This window comes from Protopterus annectens, chromosome 3.part0, assembly GCF_019279795.1.
Source record: "Protopterus annectens isolate FY-2018-M chromosome 3.part0, PAN1.0, whole genome shotgun sequence".
In the NCBI taxonomy this organism is placed as follows: domain Eukaryota; kingdom Metazoa; phylum Chordata; order Ceratodontiformes; family Protopteridae; genus Protopterus; species Protopterus annectens.
This window is the reverse complement of record NC_056731.1, coordinates 801,265,197-801,285,224: the sequence shown is the minus strand read 5'-3', so window position 1 is coordinate 801,285,224 and position 20,028 is coordinate 801,265,197. Positions and strand designations below refer to the sequence as shown.

The following is a 20,028-nucleotide window of genomic DNA, read 5'->3' as shown; positions in this document are numbered from 1 at the left end:
ATACTGTTGAAGTAGAGAATGAAAAGTACCACAAATTACTAAAGGATGTTGAAATTAGATGTAAAGAAGTTTTAGATAGGAAACTTAGCAAAGTAGAAAGAGACTTAAATGAATATAAGAATAAAACCCACTACCCAAAACCAAAATTAACACAGGGAAGGGGTTATGCTAGATGGGGTAAAGAAACTTTTGATGAAATTGTGTGGGAAGAGGCTGAGATTGGGGATAGCAATAATGATGTGGTTGAATATCCCCCACTAAGAAGGTCAGAAAGACTAATGGACAAAGAACCTGTTGATTACTGTTCAAAAAACTACATGGGGAGGGCCTGGAGGCCCCAGTGGAGGAAAGGACAGGCTTGGAATCAATGAATGTTTTCACACATGAAGGTAACAAACGGACATTTAAGGATTTTAACATTTTTAATTTTTCTAGTGTTTCCATTAACCAGACTTTTTTTGATTTATTTACAAAAGGTTTTGGTTTTATTCCAAATCAAAGAACTAACATTTTTGAGTTACTTGTTGACATAAAACTATTTATTAGGAAGAAAAACTTAGAATTGTTCTTTAATGGAAAAAACATAACCATTGGTAATGAATGTTTGAAACGTAAAAGCACTTTCAACCCACCATTGCACCCACAACTTAGAAACTTTGAATTAAAAGTTGAAAGAGAACTACGATTAAACCTGAACCATCAATATGTACACCCCAATTTAACTCCTAGTGAAATGGATGTCTTGAAGGAAATTAGCAACAATAGGAGTGTCAGGGTTATGAAACCTGATAAAGGTGGAGGGGTGGTATTAATGGATATTATTCAGTACGAGGGGAAAATGATGGGCATTCTCAATGATTCCGACAAATATTCCAGAGGTATCTATCAATGAAATCAACATAGCATACAAAAGAATAAGGGTGTTATTAAATGACCTACTATTAGAAGGTCCAGTTGACTTTGAAACATACAGGTTTTTACATGTGGAGAAACCAAAGGTGCCATGTATATTTGGAATCCCGAAGGTGCACAAAAATTCACAGGACCCACCGCTTAGACCTATTGTCTTAGCAGAAGGATCCGTGACAGCACCACTAGCCAAGTTTGTGGATTCAAAGGTGAAATGTGTACTAGAAGGAAACAAGAATGTATTGGTAGACTCATGGGACTTTTTGAGAAAATTGGAACCTTCTTTGTTTTGTGATAGCATTGCATTTGGTACGCTTGATGTAGTGGATTTATTTACGTGTATACCACACCAGCTAGGCATGGAATGGTTTGAAGACATGTTGGTTGACAGCAAAAAAAATCTCCCATAAAGATTTCAGAGTTGTATTAACCCTTATGGAAACGGTATTGAAAAACAATTATATATACTTTCAGGATGAATATTTTAAACAAGAAAAGGGAGTAGCCATGGGGGCACATTGTGCTCCCACATATGCCAACATTATTATGATTTATTGGGAAAACAAATATCTCTTGAATTCACCCTACCAGTGTTATTGGATTTTATATGGTCGATTTCTGGACGATTTATGTTTTTTATGGATTGGTGAACATGAAAACTTCGATAAGTTAGTAGAATATGTGAACAACACTACAGATTTTCTTGAGTTTACTTTCAATTTTAATCAACATGAACTAACTTGCCTTGATGTTCATATTACCAAAAACAAGGGTCATTTTGCATCTAAGGTTTGCAGGAAAGAAACCTTTTCTAACTCCTACTTGTACTATACTAGTTCCCATCCACCACATCAGAAAAAAGGTGTGGTAAAGGGACAGTTAGTACGGTTAAGCAGGATGACGTCTGAAGATGAGGTGTTTACAAGTGAGGTAAGAACACTCAGAGAACTGTTTTTAAACAGAGGATATCCAGGGGAATTTTTTGATAAAATTTCAGAAGAAGTGTGTAAAAAACAGAAATGATAGATTTGCCCCTATTTTAGGTAAAACCCAAATCTTGGATGGAACAAAAGAAGTAACCAAACTAAAAGAAGATTACACATCTAGTTTGATTACAACGTACGATGGTAATTCTAGAGGCATCAAGAAAATCTTTGACAAGGAATGGAACAACTTTTCGAAAATTTCAGACCAAGTATATTTTTGAAAAAGAACTGGTTTACATATATAGAAAAGGCAACACCATTAAAAATATATTAGAGAGGGGCTCAGATCAAGGTAATATATTGAGTGGTAAAAAAGAGAAGAGGGTTTATACAAATGTGGGTGTTGTAATTATTGTACATTTTTATCAACAGGAGACTTTATTTAAATTCTAGGAAAAGGAAATTAATGTTGAACACTTATGCTAACTGTAACACCAAAGGGATTGTTTACATAGCAACTTGCAAGGTATGTGAATCATTTTATATTGGGAAAAGCAAAAGGAAGTTAAAGCAGAGGATCTACGAGCATCTATACGAAATAAGAACAAAAAATGAGAAAAAATGCAGTATACAAGCACACCACCACTTGTAAAACATCTGGCTTTCAGTTTTTTATCTTGGAAGTGGTTGCGATGAGTCCAAGGGGTGGTATATGGGAAACACTTGTTGAGTATAGGGAGCTTTATTGGCAACTTGTGTTGGATTCTAGTAGACCTCCAGGTCTTAATGAAATGGTATCTCTTGCACCTGTACTTAAAATTAGATCTGCCAAACTTACTTCTATAGTTGCTTCATCAATTTAATACACGCAGGATGTAGTGTAAACATTCATTTAAAATAATTATTTAAACTCAATTTTATAAGCTTTTATACAGATTATGTACATACACTTTTTACAAATCCTTTTTACAACTATTTAATTTAAATGCCATATTTAGTTTCACCACTTGGTAGAGACATACACATTATATTACAAGTTAAAAGATTGAATCAAATGTTTTTATTTTTTATTTCATTTGTTATTTAATAAAAGTTTTGGATGAATTTAAAATCGATGTGAATATTAGATGTGATTTTAATTAAATTATTAAATGTATGAGTTTTACTTTGTGAAAATGTTTATTTTAGAATAATTAACTAATTGATTAATTGTTTTTAAGAATTGATTTATTGATTTAATTGTGATGTTAGTAGGTTTGTGTATATATAGCATTGTTTAGTGGTTGCTTTTCATTCACTGAGGAAGTTGATGACGAAAATGTGTTGTAACAGTACTAGCGTTTGTGGAATAAACTGTTTTTGGATTCTTTTTTGGTTCGTGTTCATTCCTGGTTGGTGGTGCCTTTTTTCGTTTCTTGGTTGTTTTTGCACCATTGGTCCCTGCTTTTGGTTATCCTTTTCAAGGATCCTATTGCTGATCCAGAGATTATATCTCAAGGCCCTAAGGGTGTTAAAGCCACGGTTGCTAAAACTCCTGTCTCTGCTGATAGGGAATCTAGGGCCTTGGACAGATGGGGTAAAAAGGTTTGTACTTCTTCCACCCTGGCTATTGGGTTTGTTAATTGTCTTTTTCATATGCTTAAGTATCAGCAGCATACTTTGGAGGCTGTTAAGGCTAAAATTGCTGGTGTTCCTTCCCTGATGGAGAGTAAGGACATGCATGAATTATTTAATTCTGCCACTCTTGTCACTAAACATTATGTACATTGTGGTTTCAACAGTTTGGAGGCTTCTTGCAGGGCAGCAGCCACTGGTTCTGTCATTAGAAGACATGCTTGGCTCGGGGAACAGCCCCTTTCTGAACCTGTCACTTCTAAATTACTGGACGTGCCTTTGCACAAGGACAGTCTTTTTGGTAGCAAAGCAGAAGAGGTGTTGAAAAAGTTGGAGGATAAGGCCAAATCTATGCAAACTGTTGAGGACTTTCTGCAAGTTCAGCTTCCTTATTTTAGTAGACATTACCCTTCTAAGAACTGGACTTTTCTTGACTCTAGTAAACAGTGTTGCACTAGGTTTAGGGGTTACAGGTCTTCTAGGGGACAGACTTCCTCCTCTCAAAAGGCTAAGCACTGGCATGCTTCCTCTTCTAAATCGGGGAGTTCTAAGCAAACTTCCCAAAGCAAGCATTCCCATTGACTCTGGCCTTCTCCTGCCTGCCTCTGTGGGCCCAGGGTTTCCTTTGGGGGAAAGGGTAGCCATGTTTGCAAATGTCTGGTTCACCATCACAGATGACAAATGGGTGCTCAAAATAGTATCCCAAGGCTACACGTTCTCCTTTCACACCTTCCCTGTCCACCAAGGATACTCGTATATCCTCCCACATCAAAGGGCAGAAGCAGAAAAACAAGTTTCTTCTTTACTAAACCTGGGAGCAATAGAGCCAGATGTTCATCATGTTACCCTGCTGCAGTCATCACACTTGGGTTATCCTGCCGTCAGGCGGTCCCGCAGTTGGCCCGAATTCCAAAGTCTTGGTCCGGCGTCGGTTGCTGTCACTTCTTCCCTGACATCAGTGCGCCAGGGGTATATGAGGCATCCAACGCCATTTCTCCCGTCTTTCTTGCCGCGTGGTGCCCGAAGCAGAAGAGGTTTTAAAGAAAATGGAGGATAAGGCAAAGTCTATACAAACGGTCAATAATTGTTTGCAGGTACAACCCCCTCGTTTCAGCAGAAATTGGCCAACAAAAAACTGGTCCTTTCCAGCTTCAGACAGATCACAGAGGGGCAAATACAGATGCCCAAGGGGTAGAGGTCAGTCACAGGGCTCTTACAAACCTCACCAATGGGGTTCTGCTACTCAGAAAGGAGGAAAAGACATGCCCCAAGCTAGCAGAAGACAAACACAATGACTATCCTCAAACTACCAAGCAAATCTCTCCTGGCAAACTCCCTTGGGAGGAAAACTAGCATTTTTTGCAGACAACTGGCACATAATCACAAAAGGCAAATGGGTTCTAAACATTCTCTCTCAAGGATACAGATTCCACTTTCATACCTTACCAAGGATCAAAGGAATGCCAAACCTGCCGCCAAATCAATGGGCAGAGGCACAAAAACAAATTACAGCTCTCATGAACATGAGAGCCATTCAGCAGGTACCTACGCAGGAGCAAGGGCAAGGATTTTACTCAAGACTCTTCCTAGTCCCAAGAAAGGACAAAGCATGGAGACCCATTCTGGATCTTTCAATTCTGAACACCTATCTGCAAGTACCAAAATTCAAGATGCTAACACTACAGCAGCTTCTTCCCATGCTGGGCAAGAATGCCTGGCTAGTCAATTTGGACCTCAAGGAGGCATACCTGCATGTCCCTGTCCGACAAAGTTGCAGAAGATACCTCTGCTTCATTGCAGGTTCAACGCATTATCAATTCTCTGCACTGCCCTTTGGCTTATCTACTGCGCCCAGGGTCTTCGCAAAATGTCTGGCACCAGTGATTGCATACTGCAGACAGAGGAATTCAAATATACCCATACCCAGACGACTGCCTTATTCAAGCAGAAGGCAAAGACATTCTTTTAAAGCATCTGGCATTTGTCAAACACCTCCTAAGTTGCCTTGGGTACACAGTAAACGAAAAGAAATCAAAACTAGTGCCCTCACAAAACATAATATTCCTGGGTGCCAGCTTGAATACAACGGCCCAGATGGCTTATCTCACGCCAGACAAGCAACGACAGCTGTTTCAATATTTCAAAATAATGGCAACAAAGACCCAATTCCCTGCAAGAAAAATTCTGCAGTCCTTGGGGTTCATGGCATCTTGCATACTACTAATACCATTTGTAAAACCGCATATGAGGAAATTACAATGGTACCTGAAAAGTGTATGGACTCAGCACAGCCACAGCTTGGAAACAATGATACCACTCATTCCCTGCCTTCAACAGGAGTTTCTATGGTGGGCACAGGCATGTCACCTCAACAAGGGTCAGCCTTTCACCTTGCCCACAGCCAATCAAACTATGACAACAGATGCATCGGACTATGCCTGGGTAGCACACATGGCAGGGCAGTGCATTCAGGGCAAATGGACTACAGATCAGAGGCATCTGCATATCAATCAGAAAGAAATGCTAGCAGTACAGAATGCCCTAACAGCTTTCAAGGACCTTCTACACCCAGGACAACTAATAATAAAGATGGACAATACCACAGTCATTTGGTACATAAACAAGCAAGGGGGCACACATTCCTAACCTCTATGCAGGCAAGAAATGACCTTGTGGAACACTGCACTGTCTTACCAGGTTCAATTACAAGCACAATTCCTGCCAGGAAAGAAAAACACATTGGCAGACGACCTAAGCAGAAACATCATGGATCCACATGAATGGAAACTAGATCCACAAGTATTTGCAATGATAGCTCAAAAATGTGGACGCCCAGACATAGATCTGTGTGCAAGCCCCCACAACCACCAACTTCAAAAATTTTGCACAAGGACCTTCCATCCACTAGCTTGGAAAGTGGACGCCCTCTCATTCAGTTGGAAAACATTAACAGTGTATGCCTTCCCTCCACTACCTCTTCTAGAAAAGGTACTGCTGAAAGTCAGATTAGAGAGACCACAAATGATACTCATTGCACCAGACTGGCCAAGCAGGCATTGGTACCCAATTTTAAGGAACATGGCCCACGGCCTACCATGGATTTTGCCACAAATTCCTCACCTGCTCACCCAGCGAGACCATCAGATTCTACACAGCCAGCTCAAGACTTTAAACCTGGCTGCATGGCAAATTACCTAAACAACCAGCCAACACCTTTATCCAAAGCTGTTATGGATGTCATTCTGGAGGCAAGGAGACCCAGCACCAGGAAAACCTATTCAGACAAATGGAAAAGGTTTTGCCCCTGGAACCAGGCTAAAGGCCTAACCCCCCCTTGATCCAAGCATCCCTCAGATTCTACAATATTTAACTGAGATGTTACACAAAGGACTTTCCTTTTCATCTAATAAGATCCACGCCTCAGCAATTTCAGCTCATTACAGCACGGATCCTCCTTTATTCTCACATCCACTCCTAAGACAGTTCCTCAGAGGGGCTAAGAACTTAAGACCGCCAAGGAGAGCTCCAACACCTACTTGGGATCTCAACTTTGTTCTGAAAAAGCTTACACTGCCACCCTTTGAACCAGCTTTTTCAGCGGACTTAAAATTTCTTTCATGGAAAACTGCCCTACTACTAGCAATAACCTCAGCTAGAAGAGTCTCAGCACTACAGGCACTGATGGCAGTGGAACCTTTCATCATTTTTCATCAAGACAGAGTCTCTCTACGAATGAATCCTTCCTTTATGCCAAAGCTGGTATCCAGTGTGGCCCTAAACCAAACCATTCACTTGCCCACCTTCTTCCCAAATCCCCAGAGCAAAGGAGAAAGACTCCTGCACTCTTTGGACATTCACAGGCAATTACGTTACTACTTGGATAAAACTAAGGCTTTCAGAAAAACTAACCAGCTTTTAGTAGCCTATGCTACAGGATCACAAGGAAAAGCTGTCTCAAAACAGACCATTTCAAAATGGATAGGGCATTGCATACGTTTTTGCTACATACATCATGGGAAACCAGTACCTGCTAACATTAGGTCCCACTTCACCAGGGCTACAGCTACATCAGCAGCCTTTCTCAGGGGAGTGCCAACCAAGGATATTCTGGAAGCTGCTACTTGAGTTCAGTGCGCACCTTCACCAAACACTATCCCTTACCTCTATACTCTAAGACTAGAGCTGGTTTTGCCACTGCAGTTTTGCAGGGCTTACTAGCTTCTTCTAACCCTGTCTGACTCCACCTCCCATACTTAGCTTTGGGATTCAACCCAAGTGTGATGACTGCAGCAGGGTAACACGATGAACATAGTACAGTTTTGTACCTACCATAAATGTAGATGTTCGAGTGTTCACCCTGCTGCAGTCCAGGTGACCCTCCCTTCATCCCCTCTGAACTAGCTGAACTTATCTCTACCACTCTATCCTATACTACCTCTGTGGTGTATTTGCTTGTGCCTAAGGGTTTTGTTTTATTTTTACATAGCTATATGTATATTTATATATATTTTGCCTACCTATTGGGGGCACCTGACATCTGGGGCAAGAAAAACTGAAGAAAATGGCGTCTGATGCCTCTTATATACCCCTGGCGCACTGACGTCAGGGAAGAAGTGACAGCAACCGACGCCAGACCAAGACTTTGTAATTCGGGCAGACTGCAGGACCGCCTGACGGCAGGATAACCCAAGTGTGATGACTGCAGCAGGGTGAACACTCGAACATCTACATTTATGGTAGGTACAAAACTGTACTTTCCTGCACTACAGATAGGCCAGGGTTTCTACTCGAGGCTTTTCCTGGTTCCCAAAAAAGGGGGCACCTGGCTCCCTATTCTGGATTTGTCCCATTCTAAACACTTTTCTGGTTATTCCCAAATTCAGAATGCTCACTCTTCAGCAGTTGCTCCCAATGCTGACCAAGGATTCCTGGCTGGTGACTTTGGATCTCAAAGAAGCTTATTTGCACATCCCAATAAGGGAAGGCTGCAGGCAGTTCCTTCGCTTCAGGGCGGGGAACAGGCACTTCCAATTCTCTGCACTGCCCTTTGACTTATCTACTGCTCCCAGAGTTTTTACCAAATGCCTTGCTCCAGTTATTGCTTTTTGCAGGCAAAGAAACATTCAGATTTACCCTTACTTGGACGATTGTCTTATTCAGGCAAACTCTCCAGAGCAACATCTAAAGGATTTAGACTTTGTAAAGAACGTTTTCACCTCTTTGGGCTACACCATCAACGAAAAGAAGTCAAAATTGGTACCCACCAGAGAGATTGTATTCGTGGGAGTGAGCCTGAACACACCTGCCCAGATGGTATTCCCCCCTCAAGAGAAACAAATGGATCTTTCAAATTACTTCAAAGATTTGGCAAGCATGACCCAGGTCTCTGCAAGGCAATTCCTGCAAGCACTGGGATTCATGGCTTCATGTATTCTGATGATTCCATATGTCAGACTGCATGTGAGGAAAATACAATGGTACCTCAAAAACCTTTGGAGTCAACACACTCAGGATTTAGACTTGATACTTCCTCTGATTCCCTGCTTGCAGACGGGGTTCCTTTGGTGGGCGACAGCCTGTGCACAAAACAAAGGCCTGCCTTTCTGTCCACCTCCTGCCAGCCAGACTCTCACTACAGATGCCTCGGACTACGCTTGGGGAGCACATCTAGAGGGCAGATGCATTCAGGGGACTTGGAACTCTCAACTGGTGCATTTGCACATAAACCTGAAAGAATTGATGGCAGTACAGCAGGCCTTAATGGCTTTCAAACATCTGTCTCCCGGGTACTCTTATGGTCAAGACAGACAACACCACAATCATGTGGTACATCAACAAGCGGGGAGGGACACATTCTTACCCCCTGTGCAGGCAAAGCATGATACTATGGTCCATAGCAGCTTCCATGGGCATTCATCTGATAAGTTCAGTTTCTTCCAGGAAGGCTCAACACCTTGGCAAACCGGTTGAGCAGGCAGGTCCTGGATCCCCACGAGTGGCAACTAAACAAGACCATCTTCTGTCACATCATTCAGCGTTGGGGAACTCCCCAGGTGGATCTCTTCTCATCTCCAACCAACCAACTTCTTCCAACCTTTTGCACCAGGGATCATCACAACAAAGCTTGGAAAGTGGATGCTCTGTCCTGCACCTGGACACAGCTTTTGATCTATGCATTCCTTCCTCTGCCTCCCAGAGTGCTGTTAAAGATAAGGGACGAAAAACCAAGGGCCATCATAGCTCCAGACTGACCCAGACAACATTGGTATCCACTACTTCGCAGTCTCTCCCAGTCTCGGCCTTGGTATCTTCCCCTGATACCATCTCTCTTGGTTCAGGAGGGGGAAGAATTCTGCATCCTCCTCTTCAGACTCTGCATTTGGCAGCTTGGCTCATAACGTAAACTTTTCCCAACAAGTGGTTGAGGTCCTTCGTGAGGCCAGGAGGCCTAACACTAGGAAAAGATTCTCCATTTGGATGCAGACTAGAGGGGAATACCCTTCTCAACCTACTCTTCCTATTATTCTTGACTATCTGGCTGGCTTGCTTAATGGTGGACTTTCCTTTTCTTCTATCAAAATGCATGCTTCAGTTATTTCTGCTCATTGTTCCTTTGAGCATCCCATTTTCTCTCATCCCTTGATGAAACAGTTCCTCAGGGGAGCTAACAATTTAAAGCCTCCAAGAAGGGCACCTACTCCTTCTTGGGATCTCAATTTTGTACTTGAGAAACTTACTTTGCCTCCTTTTGAACCAGCTGCCTCGGCAGACCTGAAGTTTCTGTCCTAGAAAGCTGCCTGTCTTTTGGCTATTACTTCAGCTAGAAGAGTTTCTGAGCTGCAGGCCTTATTGGCAGTAGAGCCTTTTATCATCTTCCATGTGGATCGGGTTTCTCTTCAAACTAATCCCTCCTTTATGCCTAAGGTGGTTTCTAGCCTGACTCTTAACCAGTCTATCCACCTGCCTACCTTCTTTCATAATCCTTAGAATAAAGGGGAAATTTTACTGCATTCCCTGGATGTGCAGACAGCTTAGATTTTACCTGGAAAGGACTAAATCTTTGCGAAAGTCAGATCAGTTGTTGGTCAGTTTTGCTCCTGGAACACAGGGCAAAGCAATTTCAAAACAGACCATTTCTAAGTGGATTGTTCATTGTATTCACTTTTGTTACTTACAGCATGGCAAGGTTTCTCCTCAGGGTATTAGAACCCATTCTACTAGGACAGCCTCTACCGCAACTGCTTTTTTAAGAGATGTACCTACTAGGGACATACTGTAAGCAGCTACATGGACTTCTGTCCACACTTTCACTAAACATTACAATTTACTCTTGTTTTCTAAGTCCAGGGCTGGTTTTGCCACTGCAGTGTTGCAGGGCATCCTTACCAACCCTTAAACAGTGGGTGTTCCTCCTCCCTTTTGTTTTTTTTTTCCTGGGCTTTGGGAATCGGCCCATTTTGTAAGGACTGCAACAGTGAAACACGATGAACATAGTACAGTTGTGTACACTTACCATAAATGTAGATCTTCAAATGTATTCACTGTTGCAGTCCTGCCCCCCCCTTCCATCCCCCATTTTTCCTAGGGCACAAACTGGATTTTCTTTTCCTGGTCTCACCTTTTTTTTTGGGGGGGGGGGGGGCTCCTGACAGTTAAGGCAAGATAAACTGAGGAGATGGCATTGGCTGCCTTCTTTTGTACCTGACCTTCTGACGTCAGGCCTAAACCAAAGGCAGCCAACGTCATATACCAAGGACTTTGGTATTCTGGCTGACTGTGTGCTACTGGGAGCCAGATAACCCATTTTGTAAGGACTGCAACAGTGAATACACTCTAACATCTACTTTTATGGTAAGTGTACACAACTGTAATTTCTGCTGCATGACTTGTGAGTTCATCTCTGAGTCTGTCTTTCAATTCTTATTAGTGATGTTGGATTTAAGTGAGTCTTTTGAATTTTCAGTCTTGGCAAGCAGTTTGGGTCTAAGAATTGTTGGTGCTTTAACCACACAGTAAACAAGAAATGTTATGGTGTTTCTTGGTTAAAATTACAACATTGACATATTTGCATTGTAAGGGACAACATCTTATTTATTTTTTCCTTTTTTGCCACACAAGGATTCCTTCACCATCTTTCACTATGTTCTTTCTCTCCATTTCTTTAGCCTGATATGTTCTGAAATACTATGTATAAACATTGAAGATGCTCTTTACCAGTGTTGTATCTGATCCTAGGTTATATATGCACAATAAACATGTCATTAAATAAACACAGAACCTGGCGAGAGGTTTCAAACTGCTTTATTGATGTTCTTCATCTCACATTGCTGCAGTCCTTACACTTGGGTAGTCCGCTGTCCTCGGTCGGCCCGAATATCAAAGTATAAGGCTGACGTCGGTCAAGGCGCATTTGACTGACATCAGGACGTCAGGGTACAAATGCGCATGACCGACGTCATATCCTCAGTCTTTTTTGCCGCATGGTCCGATGCAGAAGCAGCATTGCAAGTGCCGGTTGGCGTTCTGAGATTTTTCGATTTCGAAGTTTCAGACCGAGTTCAAAGTTGGCTAAGTACCCCGTTGGGGAATATTTTAGTTTTTTCTTGCCTCAGTGATTTACCGGATGTCAGAAAAAGTCAATAATTGCATTTCTTGTGGGAAACAAATACCGCATAGAGATTATCATACTTTGTGTATTCCTTGCTTAGGGCCTGAGCACGACGTTGTTGGCTGTCGCTCTTGTGCTAGATTTAATAAACGCACTATAAAGAGAAGGTTGGATTGTGCAAGGTTAGTCTTTGGGAAGCGGTGTAATTATAAAATGCCGTCGGATGCTCCGGCCCGCTTCTTCAAGAAGCGCAAGGACAAGGCAGTTAAGCCTAGGCTAGAAGAACCGCCTGTACCGGACGCGGTTCTTTAGAGGTGTCGGTGGAGCCGGTGGCTCCGCCGGAGGTTTCTTTGGGTTCCCAGGGTGAGACCTTATTATTGCAAGATGTGGCCTCTCAGGAGGCATGTCAGGCTGAGGGGCTTCTCAGGTTACTATACTGCCCTCCCTTCCTAGGGTGGCTAGGACCTCTCCTTCTGTTTCAAAGGCTTCTCCCAGGGGCAGGCCAGGTTTGGCTTCAGTTGGTGTTACCCCTAGCTCTTCAGGTACTGTGCCCAAGAAGCATATGCTTAAAATGGCAGAAGATTTGATTACTTTAATTAGGGTTCTATGCCCCTCCTGATAAGAGACCTAGGTTGGAGCCTGAGCTGGGGGTTTTGAGCAGGCTTCAGATGTTTCAGAGTCTTCGGCTGAAGACTTGCAGGAGTACTCTCCTTATTCTGATTCTGATGTGGATGATTCTACTCCTTCTGCTTCTCCTCCTGAGGATTTTTCTTTTCAGAAACTCTTCATTCCATGAGGGAGCATTTTAAGTGGGAAGGTCAGGACTTCTCTGATTCCAGGAAAAGGCTTAGGGAATTTTGTTTTACCCCAGCATAGGCCTTTGGCTATACCTCCTGTTTTGGATGTAGTAGAAGATGTTTTACAGAGGCTTCTCTTAATCCTGATTCTTTGCCACCAGCTCCTGTTAAGCCGGAAAGGTACTACAGGGCGCCTGAAGCTCATAAGTATCTTTTAAGAGTCCTAGGGCTGACCCAGAAACTGTTAGTCAGGGGCCTAAGGGTGTTAAGGCTTCTGTTGTTAAGAATCCGGTTCCTGCAGACAAAGAGGCTAGGGCCTTGGATAGATGGGGAAAGAAAGTTTATACTTCTTCCACTCTTGCTATGAGGGCTTTGAATTGCCAGTTTCACATGTTGAAATACCAGAACTATCTCCTTTCACAATTAAAGTCTAAGGTTGATGCTCTGGCAGTAGGTATTGATTGTAAAGAGTTGCAAGATTTAGTGCATGTTTCTGAACAGGTGGGTAAGCATTCTTTGCAATGTGGTTTTGATGCTGTACAGGCCTCGTCTAGGGTGGCTGCCACTGGGTCAGTTCTTCGCAGGCACGCCTGGCTAAGGGATCAAAATTTGTCTGAACATGTTAAAACAAGGATTTTAGATGCTCCTTTACAATCTGACGTGTTGTTTGGTCCTCCTGTTGAGGCAGTTTTAAAGAAAATGGAAGACAAGGCTAAGTCTATGCAGACTGTTAAAGATTTTTGCAGGTCCAGCCTCCAAAGTTTAGTAGAAATTGGCCTACTAAGGGGTGGATGTATCCTTCTTATGATTCCCAGTCTAGGGGTAGATCTAGACGTGGTAGGGGCAGAGCTCAGGGCTCTTTCAGGCCTAGAACAGGGAGTTCTCCTGCACAGTCTTCGGGTGAGGGCAGGGGTCAGTCCTTTCGTAAACAGACCCAATGACCCACCTTTTCAGCTGCCAGAGCCTTCTCGTCTGGCAGCACCTTTGGGAGGAAGGTTGGCACTTTTCAAAGAAAATTGGAGTTTAATTACCCAAGACAGATGGGTATTGGATATCATACACCACGGTTACAGGTTTTATTTCCATACCTTGCCTCCTTTCAAAGGCATGCCAGACGTTCCTCCTCAACAAAGAATAGAGGCTCACAAGCAAGTTTCTCTGTTACTCCAAACAGGGGCCATACAGCCGGTCCCTATGCCAGAAGTGGGCCTAGGATTTTATTCTCGCCTGTTCCTAGTACCAAAGAAGGGGAACACGTGGAGACCAATTTTGGATTTATCTACCCTCAACACTTATCTGGACATTCCCAAGTTCAAAATGTTGACGTTACAGCAGCTTTTACCTCTGCTGGGCAAAGATCATTGGATGGTAACTTTGGATCTCAAGGAGGCTTACCTTCATGTTCCTATCAGACTAAGTTGCAGGAAGTATCTGCGTTTTCGAGCTGGGACTTCTCACTATCAGTTCTCTGCATTGCCCTTTGGCTTATCTACTGCGCCCAGAGTATTCACGAAAGTTCTGGCTCCAGTGATAGCTTTCTTCAGGCTAAAAGGAATTCAAATCTATCCTTATTTGGACGGCTGCCTGATTCTGGCTCAAGGAAGGGAAGAGCTTCTTCATCATTTGGAATATGTGATAGCAGTGCTAAGATGCCTGGGGTATTCTGTGAACGAAATAAAGTCCAGTCTAGTACCCTCTCAGGACATGTGCTTTCTGGGTGTGAGACTGAATACAGCATCCCAGATGGCCTTTTTAACCCCGGACAAACAAAAGAGTCTATCCCTTTACTTCCATCAGCTATCTCATCAGTCCGGGCTGACTGCAAGGACAGTCCTTCAAGCCTTAGGGTTCATGGCATCTTGTATTCTGGTGCTTCCCAATGCCAAACTGCATATGAGGAAGCTGCAATGGTATCTCAAATATGTATGGACACAGCACTGCCAGGATCTGGACACTGTCATTCCAATAATACCTTGCATTCAAAAGGAATTTTTGTGGTGGGCTCAGGAATGTCACCTAAACAAGGGACTCTCTGTGACCCGGCCAGAGGCGAGTCAGATTTTAACGACAGATGCCTCAGACAAAGCTTGGGGAGCTCATCTAAATGGAAAGTGGATACAAGACAAGTGGCCTGCCAGACTACAACATCTACATATCAACCTGAAGGAGATGTTAGCAGTCCAGTTTGCATTAATAGCTTTCAAGGATTTACTTCTTCCAGGGCAGGTGTTGATTCTAACAGACAACACAACTGTCATGTGGTACATCAACAAGCAAGGGGAACATTCTTATCCTCTTTGCAGGCAAGCAATGATTTTGTGGGAGACTGCTCTCAGTTTACAGCTCAATCTTCAGGCAAGGTTTCTGCCAGGAGCACAGAACTCCTTAGCAGATGTGTTGAGCAGGCAATTATGGATCCCCACGAGTGGAAATTGGATCCTCATGTATTTCAGAAATTGACAGTGTCATGGGGAACTCCAGACATAGATCTGTTCGCTTCTCCACTAAACCATCAGCTGCCAAAGTTTTGCACAAAAGGGTTTCATCCCACAGCTTGGAAAGTGGATGCTCTTTCTTTCAATTGGAGCAATCTTCATGTGTATGCCTTTCCTCCTCTGCCTCTCCTCCCAAAGGTACTTCTAAAGGTCAGACAGGACAAGCCAAGGATGATTTTAATAGCTCCAGATTGGCCTCGACAGCACTGGTACCCATTACTGAGAAGTCTGGTACGGAAGCCTCCATGGCCTTTGCCTTGATTCCACACCTGTTGTCACAGGAGGACAGCCATTTGCTGAATGTCAAACTTCACTCTCTTCACCTAACAGCCTGGCATATTCTGTTTTGAACCATAGAGGGTCTCAACTTCCACAACAAGTTTTGAATGTGATTTTGGAAGCTAGAAGGCCTAGTACAAGGAAAGTGTACGCAGATAAATGGAAGAGATTTTTATTTTGGAGTGCAGCAAAAGATTTTGATGTTTCTGAGCCTAATTTGAGTGTGGCTCTTCAATATCTTACTGAGTTACTGGACAAAGGTTTGTCTTTCTCTTCTATTAAGGTTCATGCTGCAGCAATTTCGGCTCACTATGATTGTGTCCCACCATTGTTTTCTCATCCTTTGTTCAAGCAATTTCTTAGAGGGGCAAAGAATATAAGACCCCCACGAAGAGCTCCTACTCCTGCTTGGGATCTCAATTTTGTGTTGGAGAAACTCACTCTACAACCCTTTGAACCTGCAGCTACTTCTGAGTTGAAATATTTATCATGGAAGACTGCTTTTTTGTTGGCAATTACCTCTGCAAGAAGGGTTTCTGAATTGCAGGCCCTTATGGCGGTTGAGCCTTTCTTGATTTTCCATAAGGATAGGGTATCATTACGTACTAATCCTTCCTTTATGCCTAAGGTGGTTTCTAGTGTGGCTTTAAACCAAACTATTCATTTGCCTGCTTTTTATGCAAATCCCCAAAATAAAGGGGAAAAGATTTTGCACACTTTAGATGTACACAGGCAGTTGCGTTATTATTTGGACAGAACTAAAGGGTTCAGGCAGTCTCAGCAGTTGTTTGTTTCTTTTGCTTTGAGTTCTCAGGGCAAGCCTGTGTCAAAACAAACTATTTCTAAGTGGATTGGGTTTTGCATTGCTTTCTGTTATTCCCATCATGGCAAGGAGGTTCCAGCTGGGATTAGGCCTCATTCCACTAGGGCTACTGCCACTTCAACAGCTTTTGAGGGGAGTGGCAACCAAGGATATTTTGGAGGCAGCTACTTGGAGTTCAGTGCATACTTTTTCTAGGCATTATCACCTGCCACTTTACTCTAAATCCAGGGCTGGTTTTGCCACTGCTGTTTTGCAGGGCATGTTGGCAGCTCCTGCTTCCTTGTAGTTAGCCATCCTCCCTTACCTCTGCTTTGGGATTCTACCCAAGTGTAAGGACTGCAGCAATGTGAGATGAAGAACATAGTACAGTTTTGTACCTACCATAAATGTAGATGTTCGAAGATCCACATTGCTGCAGTCCAATTACTCCTCCCTCCTTCCCTCTGCAGTTAGAGGTGGTTGTGTGGGTTGGGTTGTACATTTTGTGTATATTGTATATATTGTACATATAGTTAGTGCAAGGGTGGTTGGTTGGTTGTTTGCTGTCTTTTGGTTTTGACCTTTATTTTTAGGGTCTTCTGACATCTGGGGCAAGAAAAGACTGAGGATATGACGTCGGTCATGCGCATTTGTACCCTGACGTCCTGATGTCAGTCAAATGCGCCTTGACCGACGTCAGCCTTATACTTTGATATTCGGGCCGACCGAGGACAGCGGACTACCCAAGTGTAAGGACTGCAGCAATGTGGATCTTCGAACATCTACATTTATGGTAGGTACAAAACTGTACTTTTCTTGACTGCTTGCAAGAGTATACACCTTGCTGGCTTGTGCGTACTTAACCAAATGCATGGTTGCACTCGGATTCTGGAGAACTACTACATATTATAAAATGCACCCAGTCTTATCAACAGTGAAGTATAGTCTGGCATTTACACTTGAATTTATAGAATCTGCGATGGATCTAGATTAAGAAAGGTCTAACATCTTTCAGTGCACATTGAATACATAGATTATAGCCTCTCATGACACATTGCTAACTGCATCCAATTCTGTGTTTGTCACATAGAGAAAATTACATTTTTGTGATAGCTGTTCCCTTAGGTAAGGTGTCACCTTAAAAAGTTAGTGACATTTGGATAAAATACTGTTACTCTTAGACTGTCAAGAGTGATGGGATCAGTCCTGATGTAGACAGCCAACTCTCTTTGACAAGTGTAGAGCTGGTGGTCATGGTACTGATGTCCGTATTAAGCAGTCTTCTATGACTGCATATTCATATAGTTTGCTTGGTTTATTGGCCAGTCATTTGCTGTGGAGTATATTTGGATCTTGGAGACCTGGATGGAAGTGCTTATTAGTTTTGCTAGCCTGTAGTAACTAACTGTGATATTATACCTAGCAGTCTAGGGTTGCTTATCCAGCTTTGGTTAAAATCTCCCCAGTACAGTAACTTTCTAGCTAAGTAAGCTAGTCATGGGTTCTTCCAGAAAACTTTCCAGATCTTGGACTTCTGACTCATGAGAACTGTAGCTGTGGTATCACAAATGTTTTGTACTGCTGATAGATACGTTTGCATTCTCCTGACTTTCCTATGTATTTCCTGAAATACCTGAATGGTACTACATTCTTTTCTTTGATGTAGTTGCTATCCTGTTTGTCCCAAGTATGATAATGTTGCTAGCTTAAGTAATTTCCTTACTTGTCTACAGTACTGTTTAGGAATTTAAGCAGATGTGTACCAATATGTGTTGTGCGTGTGTGCATGTCTGTATCTGATATATTTGTGTGTAAGTACGATGCGTCCCCTATCGTATGTTGAGATATGTACAGAAATAAAAACTAGACTGATGTTTTAAAGTATTGATTTGGCTGGATGAGTCTCTGAATTTGACTGAAGATTAGAAATTTATAAATTATAATATCATAGGGAAAGATCACTGTTTTCTCTTTCTCATTTAGGTTTTACAGAGAAAGATGCAGATGAAGTGAAGGGGATCTTTGTGGATACAAATCTGTATTTCCTGGCTCTGACTTTCTTTGTTGCAGCATTCCATGTAAGTTTTCCAGCTTCCTGTTTGGGATTTTTTTTCTGGTTCTTTTTGCCTGCTTGACTGGTTACCATCAGTCTTGATCCCACTTGTTCCTCATCCAGTGAAGTTCTTTTGTTAAGCAATGTTAAAGATGACCAAAAGGAGATGCCTTCCAGGCATGCGTTAAGTGGTTTAGACCCTGTGCTTCCTTGACTTTGTGTTTGTGCAAGGGGGGGGGGTCCCCACCCTATTCTCTGTGAACCAATGGCCTGACTTAACCTTTTTCCCCAGACTGAGTCCAGTTGAGTGAAGACAGATGATTTAATTCCTTAATTGCTCCCTAAGCTGCAGAACTGCCACATTGCTCTGTTGCACAAGGCATTATTGTTATAGTGTAGAGCTTTGGAGTGTTTTGTTATGCTTTAACCTTTCCCAGGCAGCTGATGTGTAGACCTACACTACCCTGAGGGCTTGAAGTGCCCCTTTCTGTGCACTCATGCCTTTATGCATGCACAGCAATGATTTCTGTCACCAAGTTGACAAAGGCAGTCACATGCCCCCCCAAATCTTGGTGCTGCATGCTATGAGGCTGCTCTGGCTAGATGCTGGATGTTCGTCATTCCACATTGCTGCAGTCCTAACCATTGGGGGTAGTCCGCTGTCCAGTCGGCCCGAATACCAAAGTATATGGCTGACGTCGGTCAAGGCGCATTAGACTGATGTCAGGACGTCAGGGTACTAATGCGCATGACCGACGTCATATCCTCAGTCTTTTTTGCCGCATGGTCCGATGCAGAAGCAGTTTTGCGAGTGCAGGTTGGCGTTCTGAAATTTTCTGAAGTCGGAGTTTCAGACCGAATCAAAGTTGGCTAAGTACCCTGTTGGGGAACATTTTGTTTTTTTCTTGCCTCAGTATTTAACCGGATGTCAGAAAAAGTGAATAACTGTATTTCTTGTGGGAAACAGATACCTCATAGGGATTACCATACTTTGTGTATACCTTGTTTAGGGCCTGAGCACGACGTTGTTGGATGCCGCTCTTGTGCTAGATTTAACAAACGCACTATTAAGAGAAGGTTAGACTGTGCCAGGTTAGTGTTTGGGAAGCGTTGTAATTATAAAATGCCGTCGGATGCTCCGGCGCCGCTTCGTCAAAAGCGCAAGGACAAAGCAGCAAAGCCTAGGGTTGAAGAACCGGCAGTCCCGGACGTCGGTTCTTTAGAAGGCTCAGTGGAGCCAGAAGTTTTGCCAGGAGTTTCTGTGGAGTCTCAGGCAGAGACTTTACTGTTACAGGATGTGCCCTCTCAGGAGGTAGGCCAGGCTGAGGGGGCTTCTCAGGTAACTGTTCTTCCTTCACTTCCTAAGGTAGTTAGAGCCTCTCCTTCTGTTTCCAAGACTTCTTTGAGAGGTAGGCCAAGTTTAGCTTCAGTGGGGGCTTCTCCTAGCACTTCAGGTTCTGTGCCTAAGAAACATATGCTTAAAATGGCAGAGGATTTGATTACTATGATTAGAGGTTCTATGCCCCCTCCTGATAAGAGGCGTAG

At 43.0% G+C, this 20,028-nt stretch overlaps 1 protein-coding gene across 2 annotated transcripts in view; it reads left to right on the top strand.

Annotated features, from left to right (window-relative positions):
• CLPTM1L (CLPTM1 like) overlaps nucleotides 1-20,028 on the top strand; it is a 657,087-nt gene that overhangs the window by 279,608 nt on the left and 357,451 nt on the right. For both annotated transcript variants that reach the window (XM_044065147.1, XM_044065148.1), the window contains exon 7: nucleotides 18,414-18,508. In XM_044065147.1, coding sequence (XP_043921082.1) covers nucleotides 18,414-18,508 — 95 coding nt within the window. The remainder of the gene's footprint in view (nucleotides 1-18,413; nucleotides 18,509-20,028) is intronic.